At 43.2% G+C, this 14,906-nt stretch overlaps 1 protein-coding gene across 4 annotated transcripts in view; it reads left to right on the top strand.

Moving 5' to 3' along the window:
* The window catches only part of traf3ip1 (TNF receptor-associated factor 3 interacting protein 1), a 199,055-nt gene that overhangs the window by 82,976 nt on the left and 101,173 nt on the right, over positions 1-14,906 (top strand). For all 4 annotated transcript variants that reach the window (XM_068035907.1, XM_068035906.1, XM_068035905.1 and 1 more), the window contains one exon: positions 1,835-1,910. In XM_068035907.1, the coding sequence (XP_067892008.1) occupies positions 1,835-1,910 (76 nt within the window). The remainder of the gene's footprint in view (positions 1-1,834; positions 1,911-14,906) is intronic.

Genomic DNA, 14,906 nt, shown 5'->3' with positions numbered 1-14,906 from the left:
TATATGGTATGTTAATGGCTGGTGCTGTTGAAGGTTGATGCTATAATAAGATAATGAAAAATGTATCATGATTTTGTCTTTTTCATTTTATATATATGTATTTAATTTTAAGAGGGGAATCTGTTGGTGTCCAACAAGCTCTGTTAATGGATGTTAAATTCCTGGTAGTTGAAGGTGATAGGGTGAACAGGTGTTGGGTGTTAATTAGTTAATTGTACTCAAATGTATATAAAGAGCCAACCAGTACTGGCTGGGTGTTGTTAGGACTGGAGAGGTAAGCTCTGTGGCAAGCAATAAACAGTCCCGACCAAAGCATCCTAGTCTCAGTGTCTTCTTCACAAACGGGCTTGAAAGTTTCTCTAACAGTCATGGTAACCAAGATCCCTGTCTAGTCTCTAGGCAGAGTTGGTGTGAGGTCACATATCTCTTCCGAATCCTTTTTACCCTACATTTAAAAATCTCAGTTTTTAAAACATCATCGTGCTACAAAGTCCAGCATTCATAATAATATGTATGCTGATGACATTCAGCTCTACCTGACAACCACCTCTCTCAACCTCTGCACTGCCTCTAAATTGTTAGACTGCTGTCTGACATCCGATACTGGATGAGCAGAATTTTTCTCCCAATTACACATTGGGAAGACCGAAGCCATTGTCTTCAGTCCCCACTACAAACTGCGCTCCCTAGCCACCAACTTCATCCCTCTCCCTGGCAACTGTTTGAGGTTGAACCAGACTGTTGGTGCCCTTGGTGTCATATTTGACCCTGAGATGAGCTTCCAAACATATAGCTGCACCATCACGAAGACCACCTATTTCCACCTCTAACATCACCTGACTCCATTCTGTTTCAGCTTGTCTGCTGCTGAAACCCTCATCAATGCCTTTGTCTAGACTTGACTATTGAAACACATTCTTGGCTGGCCTCCCATGTTCTATCTTCCGTAAACTTGAAGTCATTCAAAACTCTGCTACCTGTATCCCAACTTGCACCAAATCCTGTTCACCCATAACCTCTGTGCTGGCTAGCCTATACTGGCTCCAGTTAAGCAACTCCTCAGTTTTAAAATTCTCATTTTTGTTTTTGGATCCCTTTATGATCTTGCTCTTCCCTTTCACTGAAATGTCCTACAGAGCTAGAGCCCTCTGTCATATCTGTAGTTCTCTAATTCTGGCTTCTTGAACATTCCTGATTTTTTTATTACTCTTCCATTGGTGACCAGGCCTTCAGCTACCTCGACCCTAAACTCTGGATTCCCTCGTTCTCCATCACTCTCTTGCTCTCTCCTCCTTTTAAGAGCTCCTTGAAACCTACCTCTTTGACCAGGGTTTCGGTCATCTGGCAAATTTATCTCCTTATGTGGCTTGGTGTCATATTTTGTTCTTTATAATGCCTCTGTGAAGCACCTTGCAATGTTTTACTAGGAAAGACGCTATATAAATACAAGTTTTTATTGTTAGGTGCAAGCATCTTTACGAATGGCATCCTGCGCACTTTCTTTGGGAAGCGTGCATTTCGGACTGCATTTTTGAGTGTTAGTTTGCTGCGCAGCACCTTAAAAAAAAAAAGGCACTACAGAGCTTGATTTAGTCCCCAGTATATCTTAATCATTGTGGAATGATTAATATCTCCAGTCACAAGGCTGACTGTAACCTTCATAGTAGTTATATTGTCAATTCAAATGTGTCACTATGAATCGTTTTTCACTGGCTATGATGTATCATAAATGTCTAGAATTAGACTCTTTAAATAATTGGCAGTGACCTACTTGTAATTATGATGCGGAATTTCTGCAGTGTTTGTGAATTTATAGATGCTTTTTATTTTGAAGGCTGAGAGCCCTGTGAGGATACCCAGACCCTCATCAGCAAAGGGCCAAAGACGAAAACCAAAATCAGGAGTTGAAGGTATTAAGTTTTACCATAAACTAGCCTAGCTGTGACAAAAATCCTTTTATGCATTCTAATATGTATAGTTCATGTAGGAAGAATATAGATGTTTTATGCTTGATTTCATAATAGGTTGTTTTCTGCAAAGTATAATCAATAACCGACTCACCTTTTGAGTCGGATAGGGAAAGCAAAATAATCTGGAATCCTTCATGAGATGATTAAAACCATAGGTATTTATGGATAAGTGGATGGGTTGAATGGCCTCCCTCATTACTTGTTTTTCTGAAATTGAGAATTGTAACAGGAAATTGCAAGCAATTAATGATGTGTTAAAAAAGTACTTATTTTGAAATACACATATTAAAATTAATTTCAAGAGAGAAGCTTATAAACCTAAATTATTCAACCAGCAGCGACCAACTTGTTTTGAACTCTGCTTTGTAAAACATTTTCTTGAATGCACCAGTTTCAGATTCCAGAAGCTTGAACTAATTTGAAAATCTTAAATTATTGGGAACTGTGAAGATGCATGGTTGGTTTGTGACCTGAAACTGTCAAAATCTTGAGATTTTCCAAGTATATTGCTGACATAAACATTAGTAGTTTCACAATTAGGAGTGAATAGATTATATTTCACTTTTCTGTTCATGGTCCTCCAGCCCTTCAGCAAATCACTCAAGGTGGCATGCTTCATGTGTGAGCATAAATAGTGAGAAAACAGGCTATTTGTTGAGGAGCATCTGGGCTGAGCCTAATCCTGCCCTCAACTAACGTTTGCAGATGTTCAATTCTAGCCGGGTTCTCTGGCTGTTTTTCTCCTTTAGCCCTAACTGGTGGGTGGGGGGCAATGAAGCCAGTTGTTTCACCACCCGTGCCGCCTTACCTCATATCCACCAACTCAACCAAGATTGTAGAACCTTCCTGGTCTGTCAATGTGTCTCAATTCCTCACTGAGCCTATGCTGGATTTTGATCCACATTATAGTTAAACCAATGTTAGTTTGCAGGAAGTTTTTTTGTTCTGGGGTCCAAGACCGACTGTTACTATTGCTTATACTACTCAGGCTGCTTCGAGTATGACAAATGAAAGCCTCCTTTTGTGACCCTTTGACAAATGCATACAGCATCTTGGAAAATTCAACACCTTTCACAACTGTATATATTTATCACACTGTTTCCTATGGCACACACAGCTCCCTGATCAATAAGTCAAGCAAGCTACCTGCTACAACAAAAACAAGAAATGCTGGATTCACTCAGCAGGTCTGGCAGCATCTGTGGAAAGAGAAGCAGAGTTAACGTTTCGGGTCAGTGACCCTTCTTCGGAACTGACAAATATTAGAAAAGTCACAGATTATAAACAAGTGAGGTGGGGGTTGGGCAAGAGATAACAAAGGAGAAGGTGCTGATTGGACCAGGCCACATAGCTGACCAAAAGGTCACGGAGCAAAGGCAAACAATATGTTAATGGTGTTTTGAAAGACAAAGCATTAGTACAGATTAGGTGTGAATATACTGAATATAGAACATCAGCAAGTGCAAACCTGAAGAAAAACAACCTGAAAAAAACAGTGGGTAAGCAAACTGAACAAACTAAGATGAAATGAAATAAATGCAAAAAATGTAAAAAGGAATGCAAAAAAAAAGGAAGAAAAAAAAACTAAAAATGAAAGTAAAGTGGGGGGCTGTCATGCTTTGAAATTATTGAACTCAATGTTCAGTCCGGCAGGCTGTAGCGTGCCTAATCGGTAGATGAGATGCTGTTCCTTGAGCTTGCGTTGATGTTCACTGGAACACTGCAGCAATCCCAGGACAGAGATGAGAGCAGGGGGGAGTGTTGAAATGGCAAGCAACCGGAAGCTCAGGGTCCTGCTTGCGGACTGAGCGGAGATGTTCCGCAAAGCGGTCACCCAGTCTGCGCTTGGTCTCCCCAATGTAGAGGAGACCACACTGTGAGCAGCGAATACAGTATACTACATTGAAAGAAGTACAAGTAAATCGCTGCTTCACCTGAAAGGAGTGTTTGGGGCCTGGGATAGTGAGGAGAGAGGAGGTAAATGGGCAGGTATTACACCTCCTGTGATTGCAAGGGAAGGTGCCCTGGGACGGGGACGAGGTGGGGGTAATGGAGGAGTGGACCAGGGTGTCGCGGAGGGAACGATCCCTTCGGAATGCTGACAGGGGAAGGGAGGGGAAGATGTGACTGGTAGTGGCATCACGCTGGAGGTGGCGAAAATGGCGGAGGATGATCCTTTGGATATGGAGGCTGGTGGGATGAAAAGTGAGGACAAGGGGAACCCTGTCACGGTTCTGGGAGGGAGGGGAAGGGGTGAGGGTAGAGGTGCGGGGAATGGGTCGGACACGGTTGAGGGCCCTGTCAACCACAGTGGGGGGAAATCCTCGGTTGAGGAAAAAGGTCATATCAGAAGCACCGTCATGGAAGGTAGCATCATCAGAGCAGATGCGTCGGAGACGGAGAAACTGGGAGAATGGAATGGAGTCCTTACAGGAGGTAGGGTGTGAAGAAGTGTAGTCGAGGTAGCTGTGGGAGTCAGTGGGCTTATAATGGATATTGGTAGACAACCTATCCCCAGAGATGGAGACAGAAGTCGAGGAAGGGAAGGGAAGTGTCAGAGACAGACCATGTAAAGGTGAGAGAAGGGTGGAAATTGGAAGCTACCTGCTATCTGGCTTAAGCTTAAAGTGTTGAGTACATTATTAGGAGTTTACCTTCTGTGACTGAAATATTTCCGTTTCAGTAAAGAAGTTCTTTCCCTGGAAAGCTTGATTAGAATTCAGAACTTGCTGTTTAATAAGTGTGTGTCACATCAGTATGATTACAAACCCCATAAGAAAGACAAACAATTCTTGTAAATCCATGTTAGCATTAAGCCATTTATTTAGGATGCATACTGGTGTGTTCTGCTTTTGTCCAGCTCTTACCATAATAAAATAAATAAAATAATGTATTGCCAGCTAGACAATGGATTTTTTTCATGTTAAAATCATTGATGAAATATTTTAAGAGCGACTTGTAACACTAATTTATTCTTTTTGCCACTGTCTGTCAGAGGAAGAGAAAGAATCTAAAACATCAGTTAGTCAGCAAGAGATGCTAGAGCAAAAACCTGAGAAAGAGACCATTATAATCAAGCTAGGTAAGATTGAAATGACAGATTGACTTCTGGATAGACTACAAGAGTAGCAAGAGACAGCAAACTGCTAGTATATAATTTTCCAATGTTACCACTTCAAAACTAAAATTAACCAATTTTACTTTTAAATAAATGGTAATTTCATCTTTACACTGGTCTTAATATGTTGCTACTGATTTAAATGTCCTTAAAATACAAAATTACAGCACAACCTCTAAATTATGCTGTCGGAATCTAGCGTACAAATATTTAATTCAGTCATGCAAAATGCATTTCACCTCTTAGTTCTGACTTTCATGAAGGTCATTCTTCAGATATTTTAGCACAGGTAGTAAGCTGATTAAAATACACAGTTTAATGCCTATTCTAAAATTGCATGAAATTTTTTCCTCTGGTAACGCACTGAACAGGTGTCTGTTAGGATGCACAGCAAATTTCAAAGCTGGCATTTTTAAAAACATTAACTTTTCTCTGTCGAAACTTAAATGCAAACTTTGGTGTAGGTTAATGATATTGTATTTGTAGAGTATAAATGTTCTGGTTGCTAACCAAGTTAGAAACACAAAAACTTTGATTTTTTGCTGATATTCTTCCACAGTTCCCCACAAGCAAGGTTTCAGTTTAGTTGGCATATAGAGTGGTCGTGATACATTCCCAGAAGGAGGCAAAGTTGAATGTTTCTCAATTTAGATTGTACTCATGTATTTCCTACATGAATCATCTGAAGAACTGCATTGTCCATGTCTTGGAATTAGTTAGCCACTTACCTGCTCCCTTTAATCTGGAGCATATAGCTAAAAACTGAAATAACATATCAAGTATTTTGCTGAATTTATTTTTTCATGCATAGTGTATATACTTCTATGAAATATTATACATTTGGGTCATTAGGGTTTGAAAGTAGGCCAAAAGGCTGTAGAATAAACTTTCCATCAATTTTGTGATTTAGGCTGTTGAATGAATTTATTGATTAATAAATGGGCAAGAAAACAATAGCAAACAGCAAGTTAGCATGGTTTTACTAAAGGGAGATCCTGTTTGACAAACTTATTTGAGTTTTTTGAGGATGTAACTAGTAGGGTAGATAAAAGGGAACCAGTAGATGTTGTATACCTGGATTTCCAAAAGGTATTTGATAAGGCGCTACATACAAGATTAATAGGCATGATAAGGGCTCATGGTGTTGGGGGTAATATATTAGCATGGATAGAGGATTGGTTAACAGATAGGAAGCAGCGAGTGGGCATAAACGGGGCATTTTCAAGTTGGCAGGCAGTGAATAGTTGGGTGCTGCAAATATCAGTGCTGGGGCCTCAGCTATTTACACTCTATATTAAGGACTTGGATGAAGAGACAGAGTAATGTATCTAAGTTTGATGATGATACAAAGCTCGGTGGAAAGGTAAGCTGCAGGGAGGATGTAGAGAAGCTGCAAGAGATATAGACAGGTTAAGTGAGTGGGCAACAAGATGGCAAATGGAGTATAATGTAGGGAAGTGTGAAGTTGTTCACTTTGGTTGTAAAAACAGAAAAGCAGAATATTTTTTAAAAGGTGTGAAACTAGTAAGTGTTGATGTTCAGAGAGACTTGGTACTCGTGTAAGGAATGCACAAAGTTAACATGCAGGTGCAGCAGGCCATTTGGAAGGCAAATGGCATGTTGTCCTTTATTGCAAGGGGATCGGAGTACAGGAATAAAGAAATCTTACTAAAATTGTACAGGGCTTTCGTGAGACCACACCTGGAATACTGTGTGCTGTTTGGATCCCCACATTTAAGAAAGGATATCCTTGCACTGGAGGCGGTGCAACGAAGATTTACTAAATTGGTCCCTGGGATGGGGGGTGCTGTCCTATGATGACAGGCTGAGTAAATTGGGCCTGTATTCTTTGGAGTTTAGAAGAATGAGAGGTGATCTAATTGAGACATACAAGATTCTGAAAGGCCTTGATAGGGTAGAAGCTGAGAGATTGTTTCCACGGGTTGGGGAATCTAGACGTGGAGGGCACAGTCTCAGGATAAGGGGCCAATCATTCAGGATTAAGATGAGGAGAACTTGCTACACTCAAAGGGTTGTGAATCTTTGGAATTCTCTACCCTAGAGGGTTGTGGATGCTCCATCATTGAATACATTTATAGCTGGGATAGACCGATCATTGGTCGACGGATATGGGGAGCGGGCAGGAATTGAAGCCCAAGATCAACCATGATCGTATTGAATGGCGGAGGAGGCTCGAAGGGCCACATGGTCTACTTCTCCTATTTCTTGTGTTCTTGTAAATATGGACTGTATAGTGATAATATACAGAATCTACCTATTCCTCCTCTAAACATAGAAAATAGTGCTAACATCCCCTGTGCTAAAGATTATAGTAAAATGCTGTTTGAAGCGAGGTGCCTAACTTTCTACAAAGCCTCTGATCTCTTTCTCTTTCACTTTCATTCTCTCTCTCTCATTTCAAAGGTAAGCTGGCTTGGGCAAGTATATAAAAGTTCAACTAGTGAACAGAGGCATCAAATATGATACTGTCCTAATTGTACCAGCACCAGAGAGTGCAGATTATGACCTGAGCTTCTTGGAAACTGTTTCCAATATGATAACTCAGGACCTGTGCAAAGGTATTGAGACAGGACAAGTATCGCTCACTAATTGCTGTCACAGTGAGATGTAATTTGAGGGGACTTCAATGAGCCATTACCTCCTATAGTGATCTTGCTGCATTTTCTTTAACTGCTCCCAGGGAGACTGTCAATCCACTGCACTTTATTTTTATCCAAGACACTCCAGAGGACAGTGCTATTAACACATCACACTCTAAAGACTTGTGGGTTGATAGGTAAATTGGCCATTGTAAAAAAAAAAAATGCCCTTAGTGTAGGTAGATGATAGGAAAATTCAGGGAAGGTGGGGATGTGAGAGGGAAAAATGGGAGTAATATAGGATTAGTATAAATGGGTGGTTGATGGTTAGCATGGACTCGGTGAGTCGAAGGGCCTGTTTCGGTGCTGTATCTCTGACTCTATATTAGTTCAGATTCTATACTAACTACGTAGATTTATTTGCAGAAATTAAACAAGTAAGAATGCAAGAACAACAAGTATAATGGCAGCAGTAAAAAAGGCCTGATAGTACATACAGTTAGAGTCTATTACATGCCCCTGTACTTGCTTTCATTTCATTTAACCCAAGGCCATCCTGATTCTCGTGTTTTGTGTGTCTTTCTCTAGAGTTTCCCATACCTGAATGCACCATTTTTGTTTTGAAATTTAGGGAGTCTGTAGTAAATTCCTGACGAATTATGTATAAAACGTTAGTTGTCTCCAGGTTGAATTGATTCCCTGGAGAGCCGTTTAGCTTAATACATTGAATGTGCTTAGAAGCCAAAGACTAAAGCCGTCTCCTGAAAACTGGACGTGCTGGAACTGGGTTTGCCATCTTGAGCGTTACCTATTCTCAACTTTACTTTTATAAATATATATTTATACACAAATTTATGTTCTGCCCCTATACAGTGACAATAACAGGATGCTTGTCACATTTTAATCAAAATGGACAGCTGCTCAGCTAACTGCTACTGTCATATTATCCTGAGTTGTTGTATCAAGCAGACTTTTTTTTTTAAGTGGATGTGATCTTAACTCTGAAAATAAAGATACAACAGACAGGCAAGGAAACCTCCTGCTGATATACCACCTGCCACCAACCCCCCCCCACTCCCCCCATCCCTCGGCTGATGAATCAGTGCTTCTACATGTTGAACACCAATTGGAAGAAGCAGTGAGGGTAGCAAGGGCACAGAATGTACTCTGGGTGCAGGACTTCAATGTCCATCACCAAAAGTGGCTTGGTAGCACCATGACTGACTGAGCTGGCCGAGTCCTGAGGGACATAGCTGCTAGTCTGGGTCTGCACCAGGTGGTGAGGGAACCAACAAGAGGGAAAAAACTACTTGACCTCGTCCTCACCAATCTAGCTGTCGCAGATGCATCTGTCAATGACAGCGTTGGTAGGAGTGACCATCGCGCAGTCCTTGTGGAGACAAAGTCCCGTCTTCACATTGAGGATACCCACCATCGTGTTGTGTGACACTACCACCATGCTAAATGGGATAGATTTGCAACTCAAAACTGGGCATCCATGAGGCGCTGTGGGCCATCAGCAGCAGCAGAATTATATTCAATAACAATCTGTAACTTCATGGCCCGGCATATCCCCCACTCCACCATTATCATCAAGCCAGGGGACTAACCCTGATTCAATGAAGAGTGCAGGAGGGCAGTCCAGGAGCAGCACCAGGTATACCTAAAAATGAGTTGTCGACCTGGTGAAGCTACAACACAGGGCAATTTGCATGCCAAACAGTTGAAGCAGCATGCAATAGACAGAGCTAAGCGATCCTACAGCCAATGGATCAGATCTAAGCTCTGCAGTCTTGCCACATCCAGTCGTGAGTGGTGGTGGACAATGAAACAACTGACAGGAGGAGGAGGCTCCACAAATATCCCCATCCTCAATGATGGGGGTTCCCAGCATATAAGTGCAGAAGACAAGACTGAAGCATTTGCAACCGTCTTCAACTGGAAGTGCCGAGTGGATGATCCATCTCGGCCTCTTCCTGAGGTCCCCAGCATCATGGATGCCAGTCTTCAGGCAATCCGATTCACTCCGCATGATGTTAAGGAATGGCTGAAGGCACTGTATACTGCAAAGGCTATGGGCCCTGACAACATTCTGGCAATATTACTGAGGACCTATGCTTCAGAACTAGCTGCCCACTGCCAAGCTGTTCCAGTACAGATATAACACTGGCATCAACCCGGCAATGTGGAAAGTTGCCCACTTATGACCTGTCCACAAAAATCAGGAAAAATCCAACCCGGCCAATTGCCATCCTTATCAGTTTACTCCTGATCATGAGCAAAATGATGCAAGAGGTCGTCGACAGTAATATGAAGCAGCACTTGCTCAGCAATAACCTGCTCACTGATGCTTAGTTTGGGTTCCGCCAGGGCCACTCAGGTCAAAAGAGCTGAACTCAAGGTGAGGTGAAAGTGACTGACCTTGATATCAAGGCAGTATTTGACAATGTGTGGCATCAAGGAGTCTGAGCAAAACTGCAGTCAATGGGAATCGGGTGGGGGGGGGGGGGGGGGAACTCTCTGTTGGTTGGTGTCATACCTAGCACAAAGGAAGATGGTTGTGGATGTTGGAGGTCAATCATCTCAGTCCCAGGACATCACTGCAGGGGTTCCTCAGGGTAGTGTCCTAGGCCCAACCATCTTCAGATGCTGCACCATAGAACCATAGAAACCATAGAAAAGTTACAGCACAGAAGCAGGGCATTCAGCCCATCATGTCTGAGCTGCCTGAAAAAAAACTAGCCGCCCAATCTAATCTCATCTCATCTTCCAGCACCAGCTCCGTAGACTTGCAGCTTACAGAACTTCAGGTGCATATCCAGGTACCTTTTAAATGAGTTATGGGCTTCTGCCTCCACCACCGATCCAGGCAGTGAATTCCATAAACCCACCTCCCTCTGGGTGAAAAAGTGTTTCCTCATGTCCCGTTTAATCCTTCTACCAATCACCTTCAATCTGTGCCCCCTGGTAATTGACCTCATTGCTAGGGGAAACAGATCCTTCCTGTCTACTTTATCTGGACCCTTCATAATTTTGTACACCGCAATTAAGTCACCACTCAGCCTCCTCTGTTCTAAGGAAAACAACCCTAGCCGATCCAATGTTTCCTCATAGCTGCAACTTTCAAGCCCTGGCAACATTCTTGTAAGTCTCCTCTGTGCTCTCTCCAGAGCAATTATCTTTCTGCTTTTATTTGGTAACCAGAACTGTACACAATATTCCAGCTGTGACCTAACCAGCGTTTTATACATTTCCCAGCATTACATCCCTGCTTTTGTATTCTAAACCTCGGCCAATAAAGGAAAGCATTCCATATGCCGCCTTCACCACTCCATCTACCTGTCCTGCCACCTTTAGGGAACTGCGGACATGCACTCCAGGGTCTCTCACTTCTGCCCCTCTCAATATCCTCCCGTTTGTTGTGTATTCCCTCGCTTTGTTTGCCCTCCCCAAATACATTACCTCACACTTCTTCGGATTGAATTTCATTTGCCACTTTTCCACCCACTCAACCAAACCCTTGATATCAGTCTGGAGTCTACAGCTGTCCTCGTCACTATTAACTGCGTGCCAAATTTTGTGTCATCTGCAAATTTCCCAATCAATCTGCCCACATTTAAGTCCAAATCATTAATACATACCACAAACAGTAAGGGACCCAACACTGAGCCCTGTGGAACGCCACTGGAAACCACTTTCCAGTCGCAAAAACATCTGTCGCCCACTACCCATTTGTTTCCTGTCACTGAGCCATTTTGGTTTCATCCTGCCACAATCCCCTGTATCCCGTGGGCTTTTATTTTTCTGAACAGTCTGCCACGTGGGACCTTGTCACACGCCTTACTAAAATACATGTAGACCACGGCACTACTCTCATCAATCCACCTTGTTACTTCCTCAAAAAATTCAATCAATTTAGTAAGACACGACCTTCCCTTAACAAATCCATGTTGACTATCCCTGATTAATCCGTGCCTTTTTAAGTGGCAGTTTATCCTATCTCTCAGAATTGATTCTAATAATTTACCCACCACCGAGGTCAGACTGACTGGCCTATAATTATTTGGCCTATCCCTCGCACCCTTTTTAAACAATGGTACAATGTTTGTAGACCTCCAGTCCTCTGGTACCTCGCATGTATTTAGTGAGGATTTGAAGATGATCCTCAGAGCATCCACTATTTCTTCCCTGGCTTCCTTTAACAGCCTGGGATACAATCCATTTGGCTTTGGTGATTTATCCACTTTCGAGGATGTCAGACCCACTAGTACTTCCTCTCTCGTGCTTTTTGTATCTAACATTTCACATTCCTCCTCTTTTACCACAATGTCTGCATCATCCCTCTCTGTTGTGAAGACCTAGACAAAAAACTCATTAAGAACCCTGCCCACATCTTCTGCATCCACACATAAATTCCTTTGTACATCTCTGATAGGCCCTACCCTATCCTTCGTTAGTCTCTTGCTCTAAATGTACTGATAAAACGTCTTTGGGTTTTCCTTGATTTTACCTGCCAATAATTTTACATGTGCTCTCTTTGCTTTCCTAATTTCCATTTTTACTTCAGCCCTGTCCATCCTGTACTCCTCCAGGCTTTCTAAAGTATTAAGTTTTTTGTGACCGTCATAAGCTTTCTTTTTTTGCGTTATCTTACCCTGCATGCTTCTAGATAACCAGGGGGCTCTAGATTTGGCTGTAACACATTTTATCTTTGTGGGGACAGGTCTTCACTGTGCCTGTAGAATCATGCTTTTGAATACTTCCCACCTGGCGCAATGACCTTCTATCCATCATAAGGTCTGAAGTGGGGATATTTGCTGCTGATTGCACAATGTTTAGCACCATTTGCGAAGCATTCAAATTCCTCAGATACTGAAGCAACCGGTGTCCAGATGCAGCAAGACCTGGACAACATCCAGGCTGAGAAGTGAACATTTGCGGCACACAAATGCCAGGCAATGACCATCTCAAACATGAGAGAATGTAACCATCTGCCCTTGATGTTCAATGGCATTACCATCACTGAATTCCCCACTGTCAACATGCTGGGGGTTACCATTGACCAGAAATTGAACTGGACAGGCCACATAAATGCTGTGGCTACAAGAGCAGGTCAGAGGTTAGAAATTCTGCAGTGAGTAACTCACCCCGTCTCTGCAATACCTGCCCACCATCTACAAGACACAAGTCAGGAGTGTGATGGAATGCTTGCCTGGATGGGTGCAGTTCCAACAACACTCAAGAAGCTTGACACCATCCAGGACAAAGCAGCCCGCTTGATTGACACTCCATTTACCACCTTCAACATTCATTCCCTCCACCACCAAAACATAGTGGCAGCAGTGTGTACCATCTACAAGCTGCAATGCAGAACTCACCAAAGCTTCTTCGACAGCACTTTCCAAACCCGCGACCTTAACCATCTAGAAGGACAAGAGCAGCAGATGCGTGGGAACACCACCACCTGCAAGTTCCCCTCCAAGCCACACACCAATCTTACTTGGAACTATCACTGTTCCTAACAGCACTGTTGGTGTACCTACACCCCAAGGACTCAAAAAGGCAGCTCACCACCACCTTCTCCCAAAGGCAATTAGGGATGGGCAATAAATACTGGTCTAACCAGCAACACCCACATAGTATGAAAAAGTAATGCATAGAAGGCTGCATTTTTTTACATCTTATTGCTGCTTTCCTGTTCATTCCAAACTCTGCAGCTTTTTGTTCTCCGGCTGCATGCCTGTATGCAGTGGTGGCTGTGCTTCAAGCACAGCCATGTGCATGAAAATTAAAATTTCCACTCTCTGGAGCGCTGTGGTGACCTTACATCTGGATGATGTATTTTTCAGGACTTCTGGCAGGAAAATAAAGATTGTCTTTTTTGTGGGTTACCTTACATTCGAGAAAACAACCATGAGAAAAGGCGTGTTCTTAATTGGATACAAAATGTCCTCCGATCTCTCCCAGATGTATCAATCATTCATTCCCTGATTTGACACCTTGTCCTTGTGTGTGCTTTTAAAGTTCCTTCACTGTTCAGATACCTGACGTCTGGGGCAGCGGCAGGCAATGGCTGACCTGGAAGGAACAGGGCTGGAGAAGAGCTGTAAAAGGAAGAGCAGGGCTTGAGGCCCTTCACCTACCTGACGTCCGGGGCAGCAGCAGACCTGGAAGGAACAGGGCCGGAGAAGAGCTATAAAGGGAAGAGCAGGGCTCGAGGCCCTTCACGGACGTGACGTCTGGGGCAGTAGCAGACCTGGAAGGAACAAGGCCGGAGAAGAGATATAAAAGGAAGAGCGGGGCTTGAGCCCTTCACCTACCTAATGTCCGGGGCAGCAGCAGGCTCTCTGACTGACTGTTTCTGCGTGCGCTCTGTTAAGTGGGGAAAAACGTTAATATTGACATCACTGAAATTCTGTGTGCTGATTGGTTGGTGAGCAGCAGCTGTTATTGCCTGGGGATAGCTGAAATAGATTGGAGTTAAAAAAAAGAGGTTCCTTTTTAAATTAAAGCCCTAGGATAACTACCTGTAAATTATTAGTAATTACTAGCTGTACTAGTGCTGTTTGCTCGGAGTGAGGCTGTAAGTTGAGTGTGGATATTTTTGCTGGCTGGGGGTGGTGGAAAGTGCTTTTTGATCTCTTTCTTTCTCAGCCTCAAAGATACAGGGGATAAAAGCATATTGTAAATAGCTGGTAAGTTATTACACTAGCAAGTTTTCATTGTAACGTTAAGTAATGGCAGGCTAGCTTGGCCAAGCAGAATGTGCCTCCTGTGCAATGTGGGAAGTCATGGACATTTCATGTTACCTTGGCGAACATGTCTGCAGAAAGTGTCTCCAGTTGCAGAAGCTTGAGCTTCGGGTTTCACTGCTTGGGCGGCGGCTGGAGTCACTGTGGCGCATCCGTGAGGTGGAGGGCTACGTGGATGGCATGTTGCAGGAGGTAACAAACCCGGTGCCTAGGCAAGCACAGTTGGGGGGAACTGGGTGGCTGCCGGACGGACAAAGAAGTCAGGGCAAGTAGTGCAGGAGTTCCCAGAGGACATCACACTTTCTAACCGGTATTCAATTCTGAGTACCGATGGGAAAGAGGGTTCCTCTGGAAAATGCACCGAGTCATAACCGGAACATCATGGGTGACTCAACTGTGCTGGGATGGAGAAAAAGGGACAAGAGGAAAATAGTGTTAGGGGATTCTATGATTAGTGGAACAGATA

The sequence above is a fragment of the Heterodontus francisci genome, chromosome 7 (assembly GCF_036365525.1).
Source record: "Heterodontus francisci isolate sHetFra1 chromosome 7, sHetFra1.hap1, whole genome shotgun sequence".
NCBI classification, from domain to species: Eukaryota; Metazoa; Chordata; class Chondrichthyes; order Heterodontiformes; family Heterodontidae; genus Heterodontus; species Heterodontus francisci.
The sequence above is the reverse complement of the archived record's forward strand: the minus strand, read 5'-3'. Positions and strand labels throughout refer to the sequence as shown.